At 44.0% G+C, this 20,135-nt stretch overlaps 1 protein-coding gene across 1 annotated transcript in view; it reads left to right on the top strand.

Annotated features, from left to right (window-relative positions):
* Positions 1-584: 584 nt before the first annotated feature.
* LONP1 (lon peptidase 1, mitochondrial) overlaps positions 585-20,135 on the top strand; it is a 29,236-nt gene continuing 9,685 nt past the window's right edge. The window contains exons 1-10 of the mRNA XM_036760947.1: positions 585-1,055; positions 4,306-4,394; positions 5,211-5,330; positions 7,105-7,339; positions 8,638-8,699; positions 9,816-9,945; positions 11,146-11,229; positions 13,764-13,984; positions 18,017-18,155; positions 19,276-19,454. Of these exons, the coding sequence (XP_036616842.1) occupies positions 585-1,055; positions 4,306-4,394; positions 5,211-5,330; positions 7,105-7,339; positions 8,638-8,699; positions 9,816-9,945; positions 11,146-11,229; positions 13,764-13,984; positions 18,017-18,155; positions 19,276-19,454 (1,730 nt within the window). The remainder of the gene's footprint in view (positions 1,056-4,305; positions 4,395-5,210; positions 5,331-7,104; positions 7,340-8,637; positions 8,700-9,815; positions 9,946-11,145; positions 11,230-13,763; positions 13,985-18,016; positions 18,156-19,275; positions 19,455-20,135) is intronic.

The following is a 20,135-nucleotide window of genomic DNA, read 5'->3' as shown; positions in this document are numbered from 1 at the left end:
AAGGAGCTCCCACCTGCACAGCTTAGGGGTCGACGTGGATGACCCACGGGCCAGCAGCAGCCCTACCACAACCACCAAGAGCCAACTAGCGGCCCAAGAACGAGGAAGGCGAGTCAACGGCATCTGGCCCCGGCGCTCTCAGAGACCAAGAAAGACTCAGCAGCATCCCGCGTGCGCAAAGGCTGCAGCGGAGCGCTACGTGCAGGTCCAGCCGCGAGCCAAAGCCGTTGCTAAGAGAGGCGAGGGGGCGGAGCGGAGAATCCTGCACTGTCAGTTCTACCCCCTCCGCCCACCTTGAAGCCTCGCCCACCACGAGGACTTTCTACGGGCCTTCCGGGGCGGGGCCCGAATTCGAGTCTTCAACCCCGCCTCCTTCCTTCCAGTCACAGGAAGATAGGGGGCGGGGCTGGGTGAGGGTACGCTAGCGGGTGGTGCGAGCCTCCTCCAATCTGCGCACGTTCGAGAGCTGCACTTTGTCCACTTGTAGAGCTAGCGATGGCGGTGAAGTGGGAGGGTCCCGTCACGTGCTCTCTTCGGAGGCGGAAGTGACGTGCAGACGCGGGCATCCTCAGAATGAGACGGGCATGGCGGCCAGCGCCGGCTACGTTCGCCTGTGGGGAGCCGCGAGGCGCCTAGCGTTGGCGCCAAGGCTGCGGTCTCCCCAGCTAGCTGGCCTTGGGGGACGGGCCCGCGGGCGGAGCCTGCGCGAGGCCCGTCCGCCGCTGTTGCGGCCGCTGCGGAGCAGCGCGGCACCGGCCTGGGCCCTTTGGGACCGGGGACCGGGCCCCGGGCCTGCTGCGCGGGGTGTGGGCGCGTGGCGGGGCTTGTGGGACGAGGCCGGCTCCCGGGGCAGCGGCGCCTATGGCGGCGACGATAGCCCCAAGGACGGCGCCGAGGACGGGGCTGGGAGCAGCGGGGCCCCCGGGGGCGGAGGGGCGGAGGGCCCTGTCATGACCGCACTCACGCCCATGATGATCCCGGACGTCTTCCCGCATCTGCCGCTCATCGCCGTCACCCGCAACCCCGTGTTCCCCCGTTTCATTAAGATCATCGAGGTGAGTGGCCCTCCGGCCACCCCGCCCTCTTCCCGAGCCAGGTGGCCCTCTCGGAGCCTCGGTCTCTTTACCCCTTTTGGAGGAAAACGGTCCTACTGCTTCCCTCGCGGCGGTGTTAGGAGGAAAGCGGTTTTAACCCTACACCCCACATCCCTTCCCTAAAAGCACAGAAGCTAGATTGTCAGAAGTGGAAGGGGCTTTAGAGACCAACTGGGTTCAAATGCTGCCTCAGACACTTAGTATATGTGACCCTGATCATTTAACCTCCGACTGCCTCCGTTTACTTCTCTGTAAAATGGAGATAAAAATAGCCCCTATCTCCCAGGGTTGCGGGGAGGATCGGAAGAGATAATTGCAAAGCGCCTTGCACACCCCTTACAGTACTGTTAGATGTTAGCTGTTACTATCCAGGCCAACCCCCTCCTTTTAAAGATGGGGAAACTGATACCCAGAATAGGAAAGGAAAGTCACTTGCCAAAGGCTTGATAGCTGCAAAATCAGGAGCTCAGCCCAGGTGTACCAATTCCAGATCCTGTGTTCTTCCCTCTGCCTTTAGTTAAACCTAATCGACTTGTGAGAAAAGGGACCCAGACCAGGGGAAGGTCTCAAGGGCAAGGTCACACAGGTCATCGAAACTCCTGCACAGGCTACCACAGAGGAAGTCTAACCAAGCAGCAGGTCCCTTCTCCCCCTGCCTTCACTTTCCCCACTTGGAAAAGAAGCAAGTTGGTCTGTGCTTGCAAAACTCCCTGGAATTGGAAGTCAGAAAATTAGGAGTTTAGTTCCAGGTCTGTCACTGGCTGACCCTGTGACCTTGGACAAATTACTGTTTTTTCTCAGGGACTTGCTATCAAATGGAGGGTTTCAATCATATGATCTCTAATGATCCTTCCAGTTCTAACTTTCTTTGGTTGGAAGTAAGAGACCATCCCTTGCCCTTTTTTTAATGGGAGTCTTTCCTGGGTAGTGCCCTATAGACCTTAGGGCAAGTTGTTTGGGTTTCACCTAGTTTTTTCTTCCATCCCCATCAAGTTTTGGTGGATATGGTTAAAATAAACCTCCAGGACAGCTCTGAAGGAGAAATATCATTAAAGTTCAATAAGAGTTCAGGGGAGGAGATTAAAGCAGGCTGGGCAGAATGGAGAAAATTCTTTTCAAGTAGCTAATTCTTACTCTTCTTTTCCCTTTTACATACTGATTGTACATAAATAACCTGTGCCCTCCCTGCTCCAGCATCCCATTAAAGAGTATTGTCCCCCAAATATGTGAGCCCTGGACAATCTGCCTTGCGCACGTCTGCCCTTGGAGTTCCCGTTTGATTCTCTGTTCAATAAATTTATTCTTTTGACTTCTCACCATACTTTCCATTGTCACTCCTGAGCCTCTCTATCCTTAATAATACCTTTGGTTTAACCACCAGGCAACCCTGTCAGGCTTTGCTTCCTCCTCTGAGCCTTTTTAAGCCATCTTGACCTAGAAATCTCTGGAAGGTACTTGAGGTTTTGGGGGAAGGAAGGAAGGAAGAAAGAAAGAGGAGCAGATGGGAGCCAGTCACAAATATCCTGAAGTTTAACCTGCAGTTAAAGAGCACTGAACTTGGAAGGCATGAATTCACACCCTGGCTCTACTGCTTGAGCCATATTACTGTGACTTTTATTACTACTAGTGTAGTGGCTGCTTTCTTATCTGGGAAATGGGATTAATGGTTGTACTAAAGGCTCACCCTGTTGTGTAGCATTTGGACTTTTTTAGGGGGTTGTGAGCTTTTGAAAGCTCAGTCTACCCAACTGGAAAAAGTTCACATTTGGGCCTGGTAGCACGTATGTAGACAGTCAGCCTAAGTTTAGAGGAACTCCTCACTGAAGGAATTTTTTTCAGATATTTCCACTGGAGAAAGAGTCTACAAAATTGTAGAAGGGTAACCCTTCTACATAGATGGCAAGAGTGCATTCACTCTGATGAGATTGTAGTTCCCTGAAGTAATACTTGTGAGTAATACAAGTGAGATTATATATGTAAAGCTATAGAAATGTAAGCTGTTTTGCTGTATAATTATAACCAGGCTTGACTCCAAAAGAGTTGAGAAAGCACCTCCCTTTGTGGAGATGAGGGACTATTGGTATAGAATAGAGCTGTCCAAAATGCAGCCCTGAGATTTATGCGGCCCACCTACAAGCATAGAAATTTACATAAATGCTTTGAGCTCTCACTAAAATGGCAAATATATTATATTGTCTATTGTTTCAATAAAAACCTAAGGTTGGACAGCCCTGGTATAGAAAATTGCATGTAATGTTGTGGTGGTTGGTTTTGATGAACTGTGTTTTTCCCTCTTATTTTTTATTAGGGATGGTTCTATGGGAGGGGGAGAGAAGGCTATATAAATGATAGCTAATCAACCCCCGCCCCCCCAGCACAGGCTATTTGTAAGCTTTACTTAAAGTGTTACAGGGAAGTGAAATTAGAAACCACTGATAACAGAGGGGTCATAACCTAAGATCTCCCAGTTAGCAGTTAACACAGGAGAAAGAAGCCGGGGAGGAATTAGAGCAGAAAAGAGGACTTTCCCTACTTGCCGACAAAACTGAATTCACTCTCCATTTATTTAAATCATTTTCTGAGTTTTTAGCTCAGCTTCTGTGTTCATGGCCCCTGACTCTACATTAGAATTATTTGTTTGCTGTCCTCCTTCCCTTAGGATATCTGTCTGCCTGGCTCTTCTTCCTCTTTGGGCAGATCTATAACTAAATCAGCTCTGCTAAATAACTGTTACTTGAAAGAAATTTACATAAAAGCATAACAGTTCCCTTCCATGTCATTCTTTTTCTAAGAGAGCTACAAGAAGTCATTAACAGTTGTTTATTGAGGCCTCCACAGGTGTGAGCCATTCAGTAACTATAGCAGTAATTTAAAGCATAGTTTAGGGAAGTCTTGGAAAAACCTGACATCATTCCATTTTTGTTCCAGTTGATTTCAACAACTGAGGAAAAAATTAGAGTTAGGTTTGTAACCTATTAAATTTTACTCCCATGTTCCACCAGAAGTTCTTATTTCTCCTTCGAATTTTCTTTTAAAAAGGCAAAACATTTTTCTCCCTTTTTTGAAACATATTTCAAGAATAGTATAAATAAACTGTTGGCGCCATTGTACTTCTTCCTGTTAATCCTCTTATGAGTGCTAAGGATGCTATCAATATGTATGGCTAGAAAACCTGTCCCTGTATTTCACCTTAAGGTTATTGTCATGCTAGGTTAAAAATAAGAAGTTGGTTGAGCTGCTAAGAAGGAAAGTCCGCCTTGCCCAGCCATATGCCGGTGTCTTTCTAAAGAGAGATGACAAGTAAGTGGCATTTGATTTAATTCCTTTAGTAATTACCCTGAAATGGAGAACTCCTCTTATAAAAACTCTTAATATGGATTACTATCCCTGGTATTTAAGACCTGCAAGAAATTGAGCTGTGGGCAGGATACAGATGATAGTAAGAGTTAAGCATATACTGTAGTCCTAAAACCCCATCATTCACATTTCTTCAGATTCTTGGTATTCAGTAACTTATGGTGATTCATTATCACCATGTTGTTGGGGTGGGGAGAAGGGAACTGGGGATAAATTTTTAAATGTTAAAAATAAAATACTTGGAGATTTTTCAAATTTGCATCCATGCTATAAAGTATACATAGTCTCCATCTGTCTCAGTTTCAAGGAAAAATAATTTCAATTTATTAATTAAAAGATGCTTTCTAATAGCATTGTGAAGATGGCATAGTCTAATAGATTGAGCCATTTGTTTGATTGGGAGTCAGGAATCATAGATTCTTGTCCCATCTTGGTCCTTCACCTTTTAGGTCCTGTAGGACCAAAAATATCACGTTCGCATTTTTGCCACAGTGGGTGTTTGGAGGAGCCAAGCAGATAGCTTTTTGTTCTTATTGGGACATTGGTCCCATATGATGAGAAGTTCTCCCACACACAACAGAGCTAAAAAGGGTTTATGAGTAAATGTAAATTCTTAGTCTCAGTCTTTTCTTAGTATTTACTAGTGAGTAAACAAAGTCGTTGCTTTGGCCATTCTGATTTGTCAATCCATTTTCCTTGTCCAGTCTGGATAAGAGATTGAAGGGTACCCTGAAACCATTTTTTTCCCTTCCCCTGTAGCAATGAGTCTGATGTGGTTGAGAACCTGGATGAAATTTACCACACAGGAACTTTTGTCCAGATTCATGAAATGCAGGACCTCGGGGACAAGTTGCGTATGATAGTCATGGGACACAGAAGGTACGTGAGTTAGGCACTGCTAGACACTAGCAGACTCATGCTAGGGAGATTGTGTGTGATCAGGGCTTGAGAACTGCCATCCAGAATTTTACTATCTTTTCTGGTGTGGTCCAGTCTGTCCTATTGCTTTCATACAGAGCTAGAGGCAGAAGGGGAAGGGAAGGAGTTATTGTTTTTATTCTCCTTATTTTTCTTCCTAAGCCTGCTCTTCCACCTCTCTCTGTAACATCACCATTCACCTCAGATACTCTTGTTTGTGATCTTGGGGTTGTCTCTGACTCTTCCTTACCTATGCAATTAGTTAATGAAGTCCTAAGTCGTAGCTCCAGGCGTTTTCTCTAGCTGTCCCCCAAGCCTAGGATGCTCTTCCTCCTCATCCCTACCAGGCTTCCCTGGCTTCCTTCAAGTCCCAAATAGAATTCCACCTTCAGGAAGTCTTTCCCAACCCCTCTTAACCTTCCCTCTGTTAATTGTTTCCTGTTTATCCTGTATTTAGCTTTGTTTGTACATATGTATGCTTATTGTCTCCCTCATTAGATTGAGTTTCTTGAGGGCAAAAACTCTTTTACATCTTGTATCCTTGTTGCTCTGCTCCAAACCTAGCACTTAGGTAGCCACTTAATTAATGCTTATCGACTATTGATTGTCTGCACAACATCACTCCTTTCCCCTTCTCTCTGCCGGACCAGACCCTCGTTACTCCATGCCTAAAATTTTTTACCATAGCTTCCACTCTCCTTCTACTAAACTATCCTATGATCCACTGTCAGACTTATCTTTCTTTTACAAAACCTGATCTTGTAATTCCTCTGCTTAAAAATCTTGAATGGCTCAAGACCTGAAAAGTTCATATGTCTTTGCCGTTCAAGGCCTTTTACAACATGGTCCCATTCTCTTTTATGATTCCTTCAAGTGTGCTTTATGCTTTAGTCAAGTTGAATTCCTCTGTGAAGTCTTTTCTGACTCTTCCTCCCTCAGCCTCAGCCTTCAGATAGGATTTGTTTTGTAACACCAAAATGCACCTTTATGATAATGTTTATTATACCTATGTCTGTCATTGATTTACTAGTAGACTATGAGCTCCTTAAGAACAGGGACTATGTCTTACCTTTGCATTTCTCACTGCTTTTAGAACCTTGCTGTGTGTAGTAACGCTTAATAAATGGTGGTTTTATTGTCATCTCTTCATAAGTGCTCACAAATCAATGATTCAATACCCATTTATTAGGGCCTTTTATGTGTTGGGCACTGTGCTTGTTAGCATAAAAATAAAGATAATTGAAAGACAATCCTTGACTTCATAGAACTCAGGTGAGCAAATTACTTGCATTGAGGTGGTATAGCCCTTAACATGCCTGGCTAATGAAATTTTGGAATAACCTTATTCCTCACACATCTCAAAAGAGTATTAATTCCCAGGGGCTGATTGGCCCTAGGCAAGAAAAAAAGGCACAGAAGAGAATGAGTTACCTTGTCTCCATGCCCCTCTATGAGTCCTGTTTCCTTTAGTGATTTGTACATTTTTTGTGGTTGAGGCCAGTTTTGTAGCATCTGTATTTTTGAAATCTCTCATCTTAGTGTGGGCACTGTAACTGTAATTTGGTTCAGTGTAGCCTCTGCATGGGGTGTAGTAGGATTCAGGAAGTTCAGCAGAGAATCCTTGACAATTTTAATCCCCAGAGAGGAGAAACAGGAACCTGTTCTGGTATAAATGTGATTGGATTGACTTAGACATTGAACTTGACACTTTTCTCTGTGGTACACTTCTCTACAGGATTCGTATAAACAGACAGCTAGATGTGGAGCCTGAGGAACTGGAGCTAGAAAATAAGCAAAAAACGAGGAGAAAACCTAAGCGAACCAAGAAGGAAGCTGAGGAGGAACAAGGGGCCAAGGACCAAGTGGTAGAGCTGGTGATAGAACCTGCCACCCATTCCCCAGATGAAGTACTCATGGTAGAAGTGGAAAATGTAGTCCATGAGGACTTCCAGGTCACTGAGGAAGTGAAAGTAAGTGCAGGACCCCATTTTCCCAGCATCTTTTCTTTATGACCCAGGGAGTCTCACACATGGTGTCAAAGTAGCCTGGGTGTAGTGCTGCTCACGTGTAAGACTTGTCATAATGCTCCGAACAACTTTGTTAAGCCTTCCGAGCCTTTTCCCCAGTGTTGGAAAGTCAGGACATGTCTAGCATACTCTTTTGGCTTCAAGTTAGAATGGAAGAAACAATGTTTCAGCTTGCACCCAGGGCACTGCCTCTAGCCCAGGCCTCTTTAGCTTCCTTATTTTGTGATAAAGCCAGCTTCTTATATGAAGAGACTGATGGCAGCAAAGGAGTGTTGAGTCAGATCCTGAGGGGCACGAATGCTGCTTCTTCATTCCTTGTCCAGTGAAGCGTGAGTAACAATAATTACCCAGTCCTGGGAGAGCAATTTCTTTCAATTATACAAGCATTTTTTAAGCTTCGTCTATGTACATATGGTGTTTTAGGCCCTGGAGCAGACAGAGGTAAGACAAAATCTCCACCCTTGTAGAGCTAACTGTCTAGTAGGGTTATGTTTTACACACGCACACACGCGCGCGCTCAGAAACTAAGTGTGAAAGAATAGTATACATATGTTGGGTGAGGATTGAGCCTGGCTAGTAATCTGATGGATGGGGAGGAGATAGTGTGCGAGAGCAGATTGGATATGCCTGAGTCATGTTGTCAGCCTCCACTCAGCTTGCTTCCAGAAAAGAAAACAGTGCTGAGAATTGAGCCAGCCTCCCACATCTGCCATGTAGTTCTAGAGTTTTATGTGAGGCCCTGGAGAAAAAAAGGATCATTAAGCAGAAGTAGAGGAAGAAAGAGTCCTAGATTCAGAATTCCATTTCTGGGCCTTACTGTGTAACATGAGGCGAGTTCCCTCCCTTTCTTGGCCATAGTTATCTCAGTAAAGTTTGGGAGTAAAAGTAGTGCTTGCAATTCTACTGTACAGTGGATTAAATTACATTGATGCTATGATTAATGGCAGTGATTTTTTTTTAAACCTGAAAAATATTTGCCGCATATGAAGGTCCTCTAGCCAAGCAGAGATTTTGATTTTGCATTTTAATGTATTGTACTACTTTGTTAACAACATTCAGGAAATCTGCCTCTTTTTCTCAGTCAAGCTGTGTGCATTTGGCCTAACCAATGGGGCACTGCATCATGGTGTGAAACTGGACATTTGGAAGTAGAACACTACTTCCAGAATAGGAAACAGCTATTTCCACTGGGAGGATAAGATAACTTCAGAACTCTGATCTAGGGATGTTTCCTTTGACAGGCCCTTACTGCAGAAATTGTGAAGACAATTCGGGATATCATTGCTTTGAATCCCCTCTATAGGTATGTTTCTTAAACCCTTTCTCTATTTTATTTTTCCAAACTGTCCCATCTCAATGTTGTCAACCTCTTTACCACCTGTAAACCATACCAGAGGCCTGCACAGATCTGATTGTTTGGGTTAGGATTTCATTTTTATGGCTTCTTTTCTGATGAAAAATTTCATAATGTGAGAGACCAAAGTGCTAAGAAGTGGTCCTGCCTGAAGGGCTGGGCCCAGGATGGCTGAGTCTTGTCCTTATCTCTGGTAAGGCAGTCCATATTAGTGTGGGATTCCTCTAATAAAGTCTTCTGCCTCTTGGTGGAAAGGGGTTAACTTTAGTTTCTCAGTGGCTGTGCCAGTAAAGTACCTCAGATCCTACCTAGAAAATCTGAGTTGACCAGGTTCAGTGATGAACTGTGTCAGGCTTTTGAAGGCTAGGAACTGAAAGCTCACTGGTAAGTCACCAGGTGGTGATTTTTGTTTGGCCATAGCAATTAATGAAGATCAGTTACTAAGAACAGCAGAAGTTGTGGTCTAAATGGAGGTGGTTGCCACACTGCAATTAGAACCTTTGAAATAAAATTAATGTAAGAAATGGAAGCTTAATAGCTCATCTTCTCTGAAGCAGAAATAGTCCAGGATATGTCAATATGGAGTTACTTTTACAGTGCTTTTCCTATTATTTCATTATTATCCTATTCAGCCTGACCAGAAACCCAAGAGGCCAGTCCCTTTAATGGATCAGGCAGAGATGGGGCAATGACACTGGAAACTGTTCGCTCCCCAATATTTTTATACACGTGAAATTGGCCTAAAATGAAGAGAAAATTAAGAGCACATAGGATCAGACAGGAGTATCCTTAGGGACCAGCTGTGTATTTGAGCTTCTAAAGTTTCCTTCTGTCACTTTGTATCTGACTTAGGTGTTCTGATTTATATACACTGTCCCCTCTGTCAAAATGTAAGCTCTCTGAGGGCAGGGACTGCTTTTTCTTTTTCTTTGTATTCCCACTACTTAGCACAGTGCCTGGCATACGGTAAGCACTTAATAAATGCTTTTGCTTGATTACTCTTGGGACAGCCCCAGGTACAGAAGGCATAAGCATTTGGATCTAAATTCGGCTTATTTCTTTCAGAGAGTCTGTGCTTCAGATGATGCAGGCTGGGCAGAGAGTTGTGGACAATCCCATCTACCTGAGTGACATGGGGGCAGCACTGACAGGAGCTGAGTCTCAGGAGCTGCAGGATGTTCTGGAAGAAACAAATGTGAGTTTGATCTCTAAACAAGCTCAGTGTTTACCCTGTCTACTCTGTAATAGGGCATATCTGCCTCCTGAAGTAAATAAGGTGAATTTCCTCATTCTAGGTATGAAGGACCTGTAGAGAATATATAGCATGCTTTTATGCATATGATATTTGTGGTTCAGTTCAATATAAAGAACAAGTTAAGTACTGAGAGTATCTAATATGTGCCCAGCTTTGGGAGGTGGGGGGGGGGCAGTGAATACAAAGAAGTCTGAGACTCAGACCCTGCCCACCAGGAGTCACCCTGATGAAGTTGCAGATCCTTGGTCTATTTGGAGTAGAGGGTCATTAGCTTTGATGTTGCCCACAACTGGTGACTCATGGAGGCACCAAACTCCCAAGTCTTTTTCACAAGATCTGTTGTTTGGCAGTACTTTCCCCCATCCACCTGTGCTCCCCATCCTATGTTTGTGCTCTGGATTTTCCTCAAAGCAAGTGTAGTACTTTACATTTGTCTCTATCACATTAAGAAGAAATTTAAATCTTGTTCCTCTGACATTTAACTATCCTCCTGTGATGCACACCAAAAAATGAGGGGGAGTTGGGAAAAGGCTACACTGTTAGAATAAGTCAGAAGTAGTCTCAGGAGAGTATTTGGGGATCCCTTGAACTAGAAATATTTAAGCCAAGACTAGATAATTACCTGTGGGATATGCAGGGGAGGAGATTCTTCTTCAGGTATAGGTTGGACTAGATTCCTCTCAAGGTCTCTGCCAGCTCAGAGATGGTTATTGCATTGTTTTTTTGCTGCTATCTCTTATCTTTTGGTTATACTGAGCTTATAGTCTGCTACTGCTAATAATTATAGAAATAACCCACGTGACAATGCACTTCGAGATTTATAAAGTGCTTTCTTCACAATAACCCTGTGATGCAGACAGATGGATGTTGTCAAACCCCATTTTGCAGGTGAGGAAACTGAGACAGAGGGAGGTTAAGCAGTTATATGGCTTGTAAGCAGCATTGCTGGGACTCAAGCCCAGACCCCAGTGCTCTTTCTACTATACTTCTTAGTCCCTTCACTTAATGAGTGAACCTGGGAATTGTGGCAATTTTAGTTTTCCCATCCTGGAATAGGGAAATTTTAATCCTCACCCTCTGCTCTTACTTGCTATACATGGGATTTTGAAGATTGGTTTGATTTTTTTTGCTCCTTGACAGATTCCAAAGCGGCTCTACAAGGCCCTCTCACTTCTCAAAAAGGAATTTGAGCTGAGCAAGCTGCAGCAGCGTCTGGGCCGGGAGGTAAGACCTTTCTCTAGAACCTGTCCTTGGGACATAATTTAGGAGAGAGGCAGAAGGACTTCTGCAGATAGGGCTCAGCTCTGCATTGGCCCTCTTTGGAGTAGATTAAGATGAAAATATTTTTAAAATTCTGGAAAATAAGTTATTTTTCTATAGCACTTGTAATTGTACTAAATATTTTCTTCACAACATGCTCAAATATATATATATATATATTCTTATTTTATAGATGAAGAAATTGAGGCTCCAGGTTTACCCTCTATCCAATATCTAGTAAATAGAGTAGCTGAGAGGCAGTGTACTATTAAGATTGATCACCTGAACAGAGATATAGTGAGGACATGCTTTGTACAGAGCACCATGTAAGGTGCTGGTGGGGATTCAGAGATCAAGTGAGAGAGCCTCTGTTCTCATGGAGCTCACATTCAAGGAAGGAAAGTCACAAGAGATGTTCAGAGGGGGAAGAGGATACAGAGAAATCAAGCAAGAGGCAATTTTTAAGCGCTACCAAATGGACTAGGTGTGAGGTGCTGAGGATGCAAAAAAAAGAAAGAAAGAAAGTCTCTGCCTTCAAGGAACTCAGATTCTGTATATAGAAATAAGTATACACAATATTTCCAAAGTAAACACGAGATCAGGAAAGGTCTCATGTAGGAGATGGCACTTGAACTAAGTTTTGAAAGAAACTATGGATTCTGAGGCAAAAGTATGGAGGGGATACATTCTAGGCATGAGGCATTGCCTCTGAAAGGCTTGGAGATAGGAGATGAAATGTGGATGACTGCAAAAAGGCTAGTTAATTTGGCTACAGTGCAGTGTGTATGAAGCAGGAGAAAGAAGTCCGGAAGGGGAGGTGGAAGCCAAGTTTTGAAGCACTTTAAAAGCCCAACAGAGATATTTATATTTGGTTCTAGAAGCAGGAGAATGTCCTGGGGAGTTGTTGATGAGGGGAGGAGGGGGTGACATGTAAAACCTGTGCCTTAGGAATGTCCTTGTGGCAGCTTTGGAGGATGTACTGGAGAGAGGGAGGTCTCACTCCTAAGCATGGCATCCAAGCAAACAAGTGTGTGAGGAGAGAGCAGGATTGACTTTAATAGAGTGTGAGAAGTACCTTCCTTGTAAGGAGCGTGTGGTGCTAACCTCTGGATGGGAGTTTTTTACATAAATTCTTACGCAAAAAAGCTCAACATTTAATTTGCTCCCTGGAGGCCACTCAGCCTCTCTAGCCTTCAGCAAGGTAACAAGCAAAGTCTGGAGGGAATCCCAAGGAAAGAGTGGTATTTGAAAAGCTGGGCTTTCCAGAGAAAGGTCCCACAAATTGGAGTGACTGGCCCTGTGACAGCAAACCTGGCCAGGCTTCAGCTCTTCTTCCCCAAAGTTTCCAAGGCCCAAACACGAAGCAAGAAGCGAAGCTCAGTTTTGTCTCCTTCTGCCTGATCTCCTCTTAATACATATCTCTCCCTATACCCCATAGCTTTCTGATAGCCATTTGTATTCCTCTTCTGGTTTAGCCATGTTTTCCCCAAACTTAAATACTGAGACTGGGAATACAAAGATGAAAAAGGGCACTTTTCACATTGCTGGCACCTTGAGAGAAGAATGACACTTGTGCATTTCCTTCGCTACTTTCAAAGAACTATGGCTTTAGCAGGGTGGACATTTCCACCCTGTCAGAGTAAATCGGAGTTGAGCTGCTGTGGCCAAATTTCTGGTGAGGAACTCTTCAGTCCAAGCCAGGCTGGTCTTTGGAAAACAAGAACCTCGCTGTCCTTCAGCAGGCTGGCAATTTATAACCTGCCAGGACTTGCCACACAGCCTTCAAGAGTCCAGGGTCACTCTGACACCAGAATAAGATAGTAGAGGAAGACATTTCAGAGACAATGGGATAAGAGAGAGGTAAGAACAGAGAAAAGAATGTTTAAAGGAGTACTTTGAGCATTGTAATAGCAACATTTGAAGTTGAAAGCTATCAGAGCCTAGGCTGCGTCAGTGATATAGGCATGTGCTAGTTGTATTCTGTCTCTTACCTGTGTCTGGTAGCCCTTGGGAAAGGCCATGGTGGAGACAATGGCTTCAGAAGGTACTGGCCAGTGATCTCTTTTCTGCCAATAGAATGGGAAAGTAATGGGAGACTTAGAATCTGAGGAGCATTTTGTAAATAAAAAAGCCACTGGCTTGGTTTCCCTAAAGAGATGATAAAAACTGGATGAGCCCACACTGTTCCCTCAGACTTCTTCTGGAGCCCTCTCCAGGGGGCAGGGCTGAGCTGGGTCTGAGGAGCTGTCAGTAAACATCTGTTACTCTGGGGCAGTGCTGGCAGCCTTTTGAGGGGACACAGCTGGAAGTAGTGACTTTGGGCCAGTTTCTGGTGTGCGTGCATGTGTGTGCATGTGTGCACATGTGCCCGCTCTCAAGTGTGATTGTGTTGACTCTGAAAGGGGGAGTTCATGATGGCTGCATGTGACCTGCATGTCTTACGTGAGGCTCCTGCCCATCTGCTCTGTCACATAGAGGTCAGCTATTGCCTGTTGTAGGTAGAAGAGAAGATCAAGCAGACTCACCGCAAGTATCTTCTGCAAGAACAGCTAAAAATCATCAAGAAAGAGCTGGGTCTGGAGAAAGAAGACAAAGATGCCATTGAGGAGAAATTCCGAGAACGTTTAAAGGAACTCACCGTTCCCAAGCACGTCATGGATGTGATTGATGAAGAGCTCAGTAAATTGGGCTTATTGGACAATCATTCCTCAGAGTTCAAGTTAGTAGCTGACAACCAAGGGTCCCATAATTCAGGAGGGTGGGGAGACAGTCCATTTGTAGCTAGTCTCTGGAGCCCAGAAGTTTAGCAGAGAGGGATGAACTTGGATAGTACTCTGGGTAAAGCAAAGTAATATAATTGAAGAGAAAAGGCAATCTGGAATTGACCTGGTAATTATATCAGTTTGTACACGTGGCAGCAGCTAGTGCCAAAAGGATTTGTTCTGTGAAGTTTGGATTCAGTCAAAGGGCCGCACATGAGGACCTAGAGGACCACGTGTGGCTTCAAGGCCACAGGTTCCCCACCTCTGGTCCAGAACATGGACTTCAAAATCCAAGAGGTTGGGGACACTTCAGCATCCTAGAGCAAAAGTCTTGGTATTCAAAGAACCTTTCTCATGGCCAGAGGTACCAATCCCAAACCCTGGTGATAGGGAAGTAATTCTAACCTTCAGAATTGGGATTGCTGAGAGTTGAATTTGTATGTCTTTTGCTCACTGCCCTCTGGAAACAACAGAGTTGTTTATCTCCTTTGAAATTTCAAGGCCTTCTTACAGAACAGTGCGTCATGCCTGAATGCTAATCATATTAACTGTACCTTGTCAGAGGAGAAATCTGACTTTTATGGTAAGCAAAACATCCAACTAATCAGAGCCCCAGGATGTTTGCTAAACTATTAGGAATTTTGAGGGAATTCTATGGAAGTGTCTGCAGAGAGAGCAGTAACCAGTGAGGATGGTAATCTGCTTCCTGGCCCTGTCCTCTCCTGAAAAGTATTTTAACTTTTGGGAGCTCCAGTTCCGGTGGTGATTATCTTCATTAATTTGGTGTGTGCTGGGGGAGATGCCAAGACAGGCACAGCCTCTCTCCTCCAGGAGCTTATTATTTAGGTTACGTTGGTGCCTGTCACAGTGTGGTGGGCTTCTCTTTGTTCAAGGACTAGATCTCCGAGGGAAGTTCCATATCAGAAAAACAAGTCAGGTAGTTCATCCAAGAGCTGAACTTGGATTGAGTGAACTAGCTATTGCCAGCCTGAACATAGACATGTGCCCCCCATTGGTCACTTTGTGCATTTATTGAACATGAGTTCACTCACCTCAAGCCTAGATCAGGCCTATCAGCCAGCAAAACAAAAAGATTGTGAATTTTAGGGGCATACCTGGCCAAAAATAGGATTGGGCAAGCTCTGTAGTAGTGAGCCCTCTGTTAATCAGAGGTGGTCAGGGAGAGGGCATTATAGTTGTGATTTATACATACTTGAAACAGGTACCCTCCAAGGCAAGGGTTCGTAACCTTTTTTGTGTTTGGGCCTTACCTTTGGACCTCTTCTCAGAATAACGGTTTAAAATGCATAGATTTGCAAAAGAAGCCAATATATCAAAATGCAGTTACTAAAATTTTTTTTGAATAAATTCATGGACCCCAGGTTAAGAACTCCTGCTCTAATAAAGATATTTGAATTGGTTGAGTTTTGCATATAGCTGTCTTGAGAATTCCTGCCCCCTTCCCCTATCTTGACTCCCTTAAAAAAAAAAATCTCAGCTTATAGAATGTGAGAATTGGAAATGCCCTTAAGAGATGGCCATTTAATCCAGCAGAGGGAGAGGACTTAGCATATGAGTGATACCTTGGCTTTGAGGAAAGTGGTCTACAGTTGACACAGATGTTAGTGCCCTGAGGTAGAATGTATGCTGCCTGCTGCCTTGAGGCTCTTGGAGAAGCTGGGCATGAGTGACCTGCTTCTGGCTCCCATTCCACCTCTGGCAGGAGTAGAGAAGCTTGGGCTGGTGTACTTGATACCCACCTTCAGCAGGTTGCCAACCCGGAAGCTATCCCTTAATTACACAGACAGTTTCTGCTCTAATTGTCTTCAGCTTTCTCAGAGACTATTTGCTTCCCTCTGTATCTCTGCTTCCCTTCTCTTCCCCCCCCCCCCCCCCCCGACCCTTCCCAGCTAAACTAGCCAGCAGCCTAGGGTAGCTATTTCTCCTTTTATCAGTTTAAGGTCTTGCCTTGGACCCCTCCTCTCCTGATACGATTTTCTTCATCAGCATCTCTCAAGCTTGTCTTTTCTAGCAGGCCTTTCAGACCACCATCTCGCTTCCTAGCTGATAGAGAGAGGAGAGAATGGTAAAGGTGTAGGGGGCAAAATGAACACATAGTACAGGACTGAGAAAGTAACAGGGTATTTTCAGGGAAAAGAAAGTAGCCCCGTTTGCCAGCAGAAGTTGGAGAGTATGATATGAGAAGAGGCTGTAGTAGGAGGGTAGCTGCTTATTTGTGAAGGTCATTTAGTGTCCAGAAAAGGGGTTGGCATTTACTTATTAAGAGGTAAAGAGCCATTGAAATGTTTTTAACTTAGGAGAGATGTGGCCAGAGTCCTACATAAGAGGCAATATCCTGAAGGTATGTAATTAGGTCTCTTCTGGCAGTAAGTCAGTCTGAAGGCTAAATTGCATTGAGGGGAGAGTAGAAGTGGGAAAACCTGTTAAACAGCTAATGTCTTGTCCCACCTCTTCTCCTGTCCCTGGTAGATTCAGAAGGAATCAAAAGGTGGCAGAGATTTGAGAGATGTTGCAGGTAGATTTGGAAAGATTTCGATAACTAATTTACTGTGAGCCAGGGCATTGTCCTGGGGATACTAAGACAAAAAAATAGGACCATATCTTTCCTGAAGAAGCTTATTAACATTTTACTCTGGGGAAAATACACAGATGAGTCATTTCTGGGATTCATGGGACTCTGGCAACTGGAGGAACAAATCAAGAAGGTCCTTATGTAGGAGGGGGCCCTTTAAGCCAAACCCTGAAAGGAGCTGGAGATTTCGAGGATCTGAGGTATCCCAGGGGTAGGGGATGGCATGAAGCTGGGAGATATCAAGTAGACCCATGTGTCTAAAGCATAAAGGGCATGAGGGAAAGAGTAATGTGAAATCAGTTTTGAAGACAGATTAGAACCAGATTGTGCAGGAATTTAAATGGTAGGCACAAGTATATGTAGTTATTTCCTTCCACATAGTCACTTTCCCCATCGAGGTTCTGCTGTATCGTGGGTCAGCATAAGAAATTTAGACTTCTCTGTTACAAAGGAAGGGTCAAAAAATTTTATGCAGATTTTCCACGTGGTGGGGACGCCATGCCCATAATCCAAGCCCAAGATGTGGCAGGGATAACTTATTTTCATCCTACAGGCAATAGGAAGCCACTGAAGCTTCAGCAAGGGAAATTGTTAGGAAGTTTTTCCATTCATCCAAACATACGCTTACATACAAGCAGAATGCCCCAGACCCTTGGCCCATTTGAAATCCTAGCCCAGCAACAGCCTGACCCAAAGACATCCTATCCCATGAGGAAGAGTCACAGATAACTCTCTTCCATTCCTGGTCTAGAAATCAACAAGCTTTTATTGCATAGCTGCCACATGTCATACGTTGTACTGGAGATAGGGAGAAATCGAAACAGTATCTGTTCTCCAAGAGCCTAAATGTTATCAAGAGAAACAATAGGTGTACATATAAGGACACACAAAAAGCAAATAAAAGATAATTTTCTGTTTGGGGTGTCGGGGGTGGGAATGGATCGGGAAAGACATCTTGTAGGAGGTAGCACTTAAGCTGAGTTTTGAAGGAAACTCAGGGATTGTGAGAGGCAAAGGTAAAGAGAGAGGGCATTCCAGGCATGAGGGGACAACCTGTGCAAAGATATAGAGACAGGAAATGGAAAGTCGTGTATGAAAAGCAGTAAGAAGACCAGTTTGAACCACAGAGTATGGTTTAGATCCGCAGTGTCAAACTCCAGTTGAAAATACCTTCAGGCTTTATAACGATTTAGAATATCATACAACACCATGTTCTATTGCATTTTTATTTATTTTGCTAAATCTTGCCCAATTTCATTTTTAATCTGGTTAGGACTCCACTTGAGTATTGGTATTGGTATTGGGGGCCCCAGAGGAGTGTTTGGTGTTTGACAACGTCTGGTTTAGACTCTTCAGTTAAGTCAAAGTTAATTCATTGGATATGTGTATTATTCAGTGTCACCCGAAATTATTTGGACTGGTTGACTTCCATACCCTGGGGGAAACAAAGTGATGAGAATCTAGATCTGGCCCGAGCCAAGGAAGTCCTGGAAGAAGATCATTATGGCATGGAGGATGTCAAGAAACGCATCTTGGTAAGCTCTTTTCTGCACGCTGCAGCCTCCTACTGTAACACCGACCCAGACTCCAGTTTTAGACCCTTGATTTCCTTCTCTTTTTTTTTAACAGGGTTACTATACTCAGGAGAGGGACATAGACTTAGTATACCTGGATTTCAGCAAAACATTTAACATAGTCTCTCATGCCCATCCTTGAGGACAAGGTGATAGTACAGTTAAGTGGATAAATAACTGATTGAGATAACTGATAGACCCAAAGATTTGTCATCATCGGGGTGGAGGGAGGCCACCAGCAGAGTGTCTGAGACATTGTTGTTAGGACTTGGGTGACAGAATAGCTGACTTGTTAGAGTGTCTGAGACATTGTTGTTAGGACTTGGGTGACAGAATAGCTGACTTGTTTAATATATTTGACAGGAATCCAGGAGGGTTAACTAATGTGTTGGTTGGGTGGGATCTCACAAGGTAGAAATTAATAGAGATACATGTAAAGTACACTGGGTTCAAAAAAATCAAAGTTCACAGGTGCAGGATTGGGGAGGGTGTGGTGTGAGAAGAGTTCCCTTACAAACAATCTGGAGGTTTTAGTGGAATGCAGACTCATTCCAAGTCATCAGTAGCACTAGCTGCCTTAACAACAGCAGAATGTCCGTATTAAGGGTGGTGAGAGTCCCACTGTCCTCTCCTGTGGTCAGCCCATCAACTGATAAGGGGATGGAAAGGGAACATGCACGTGTTTTATGCTAGGCACTGTGTTAAGCACTTTTTACAAACATTTTGATTGATAACATTCAGTCTTACTTGGTTAATGAGCATTTATTAAGCACCTATCATGTGCCAAGCAAGGTGTTTGTTAGATGCTAAGAATATAAGATAGAATGCAAGCTAATATAAGACATGCTTTAATGCTAGATTGTATGCTGTAGGTGCTAAAGTATAGGGGAATGAGTATCATGGAAAGTATCCTAGAAGGAGTGGGAGAGTCAAGCAGTCAGGGTACTCTCTGTTGCATATGACCCTAAGCAAAGTTCATAAGCTCTCTACCATAACTTCTATCTTGGGAGATGGGGGTCCTACTTGTAGTGTGTATAAATTTGAGTATTCCTGACCCATAATACTTCCTTCCTGTGTTCAGGAATTTATTGCTGTGAGCCAACTCCGAGGATCAACACAAGGGAAGATCCTTTGTTTCTACGGTCCTCCAGGAGTGGGCAAGACAAGCATTGCTCGCTCCATTGCAAGAGCTTTGAATAGAGAATATTTCCGATTCAGTGTTGGAGGCATGACTGACGTGGCAGAAATCAAAGGACACAGGTAAGTCCCTCAGGACTGAGAAGACACTGCTGTGTTTGAACTCTTCCTTCTCTCCAAGGCTTAGCTCATGTTCCACCTCAAGCCTTCCCTGACCATTTCAAGCCTTCATTGTTCTTCCCAACCTCTGAACCTTTATGGCATTTGTGGTCTACAGTGTATAGTTAGGATTGAATTAGATATGGTGGTATCTTATTTGCTGAGGCTTTCCTGAGATTTAGACCTCAGAGGTGGCATCTTTCTTATTTGACTGTGATTTTTTTTTTAAATGCAATTTATTTATTTAACATATTTGGTTTTCAGCATTGATTTTCACAACATTTTGAATTACAAATTTTCTCCCCATTTCTACCCTCCCCCCCACTCCAAGATGGCTTATATTCTGGTTGCCCTGTTCCCCAGTCAGCCCTCCCCTCTATCACCCCCCTCCCCTCTCATCCCCTTTTCCCTTCCTTTCTTGTAGGGCAAGATAAATTTCTACACCCCATTGCCTGTGTATCTTATTTTTTAGTTGCATATAAAAACTTTTTTTGTTTTTGAACGTTTGATTTTAAAACTTTGAGTTCCAAATTCTCTTCCCTCTTCCCTTCCCACCCACCCTCCCTAAGAAGTTGAGCAATTCAACCTAGGCCACACATGTATTATTATGTATAACCCTTCCACAATACTCATGTTGTGAAAGGC

This window comes from Trichosurus vulpecula, chromosome 1 (assembly GCF_011100635.1).
Source record: "Trichosurus vulpecula isolate mTriVul1 chromosome 1, mTriVul1.pri, whole genome shotgun sequence".
In the NCBI taxonomy this organism is placed as follows: Eukaryota; Metazoa; Chordata; class Mammalia; order Diprotodontia; family Phalangeridae; genus Trichosurus; species Trichosurus vulpecula.
Note: the sequence above shows the minus strand (reverse complement) of the source record. Positions and strands in the feature narration are given on the sequence as shown.